Source organism: Emiliania huxleyi (genome assembly GCF_000372725.1).
Source record: "Emiliania huxleyi CCMP1516 unplaced genomic scaffold EMIHUscaffold_10876, whole genome shotgun sequence".
NCBI classification, from domain to species: domain Eukaryota; phylum Haptophyta; order Isochrysidales; family Noelaerhabdaceae; genus Emiliania; species Emiliania huxleyi.
In genome coordinates this window covers 1-1,065 of record NW_005201865.1, presented here as the reverse complement: position 1 = coordinate 1,065, position 1,065 = coordinate 1, and the positions used below count along the sequence as shown (strand labels likewise).

General features: G+C 83.2%; 1 protein-coding gene across 1 annotated transcript; it reads right to left on the bottom strand.

Moving 5' to 3' along the window:
* Nucleotides 1–74: 74 nt before the first annotated feature.
* On the bottom strand, nucleotides 75–1,014 carry EMIHUDRAFT_125608 (hypothetical protein; the record flags this gene model as incomplete). Its single annotated transcript, XM_005792265.1, has 1 exon — nucleotides 75–1,014. A coding segment is annotated over one exon (940 nt), but the record flags the coding sequence as incomplete, so codon positions are not given.
* Between the last annotated feature and the right edge of the window lie 51 nt (nucleotides 1,015–1,065).

Here is a 1,065-nt window from a genome sequence, read left to right as displayed (position 1 = left end):
CGCCACCACCTCTCCGCCGCCGCCGCCACCGCCGCCGCCCATTCCGCCGCCGTCACCGCCACCCTCGCCCTCACCGCCGTCACCGCCGCCGTCGCCGCCGACGTCGCCGCCGCCCAGCCCGCCGCCGCCGTCGCCGCCGCCGCCGTCTCCACCGCCGCCCTCGCCGCCGCCGCCCTCGCCACCGCCACCGTCTCCACCGCCACCGTCGCCGCCGCCCACGCCGCCACCGTCTCCGCCGCCACCGTCTCCGCCGCCCTCACCGCCGCCCTCGCCGCCTCCACCCTTGCCCCCGCCGCCCTCTCCGCCGCCGCGCTCGCCGCCACCGCCCTCGCCGCCGCCGTCGGCCCGACCGCCCTCTGTGCCGCCGCCGCTGTCACCACCGTCGCCGCCGCCGCCCTCGCCGCCGCCGCCGTCGCCGCCACCACCCTCGCCCCCGCCGCTGCTCTCTCCGCCGCCACCCTCTCCGCCGCCCTCGCCGCCGCCGCCGCTGTCACCACCCTCGCCGCCCCCGCCCTCTCCGCCGCCGCCCCCGCCCTCTCCGCCGCCGCCGCCGTCACCGAGCCGCCGTCGCCGCCGCCGCCCTCGCCGCCGCCACCGGCTCCTCCACCGCCGTCACCGCTATCACCCTCTCCGCCGCCGCCTTCACCGCCGCCGCCGTCACCGCCACCGCCCTCGCCGCCGCCGTCGGCCCCACCGCCCTCTGTGCCGCCGCCGCTGTCACCACCGTCGCCGCCCCCGCCCTCGCCGCCGCCGCCGTCTCCGCCGACGCCCTCGCCGCCGCAGCCCTCGCCACCGCCACCGTCTCCGCCGCCACCGTCTCCGCCGCCGCCTTCTCCGCCACCGCCCTCGCCGCCGCCGTCGGCCCGACCGCCCTCTGTGCCGCCGCCGCTGTCACCACCGTCGCCGCCCCCTCCCTCGGCGCCGCCGCCGTCTCCGCCGACGCCCTCGCCGCCACCGCCCTGGCGACCGCCGACGTCTCCGCCGCCACCGTCGCCGCCGCCCTCGCCGGCAGGCCTACAAGGGCGACCGCACCGGCGGCCTGTCGCAGGACACCACCGAGTGCTA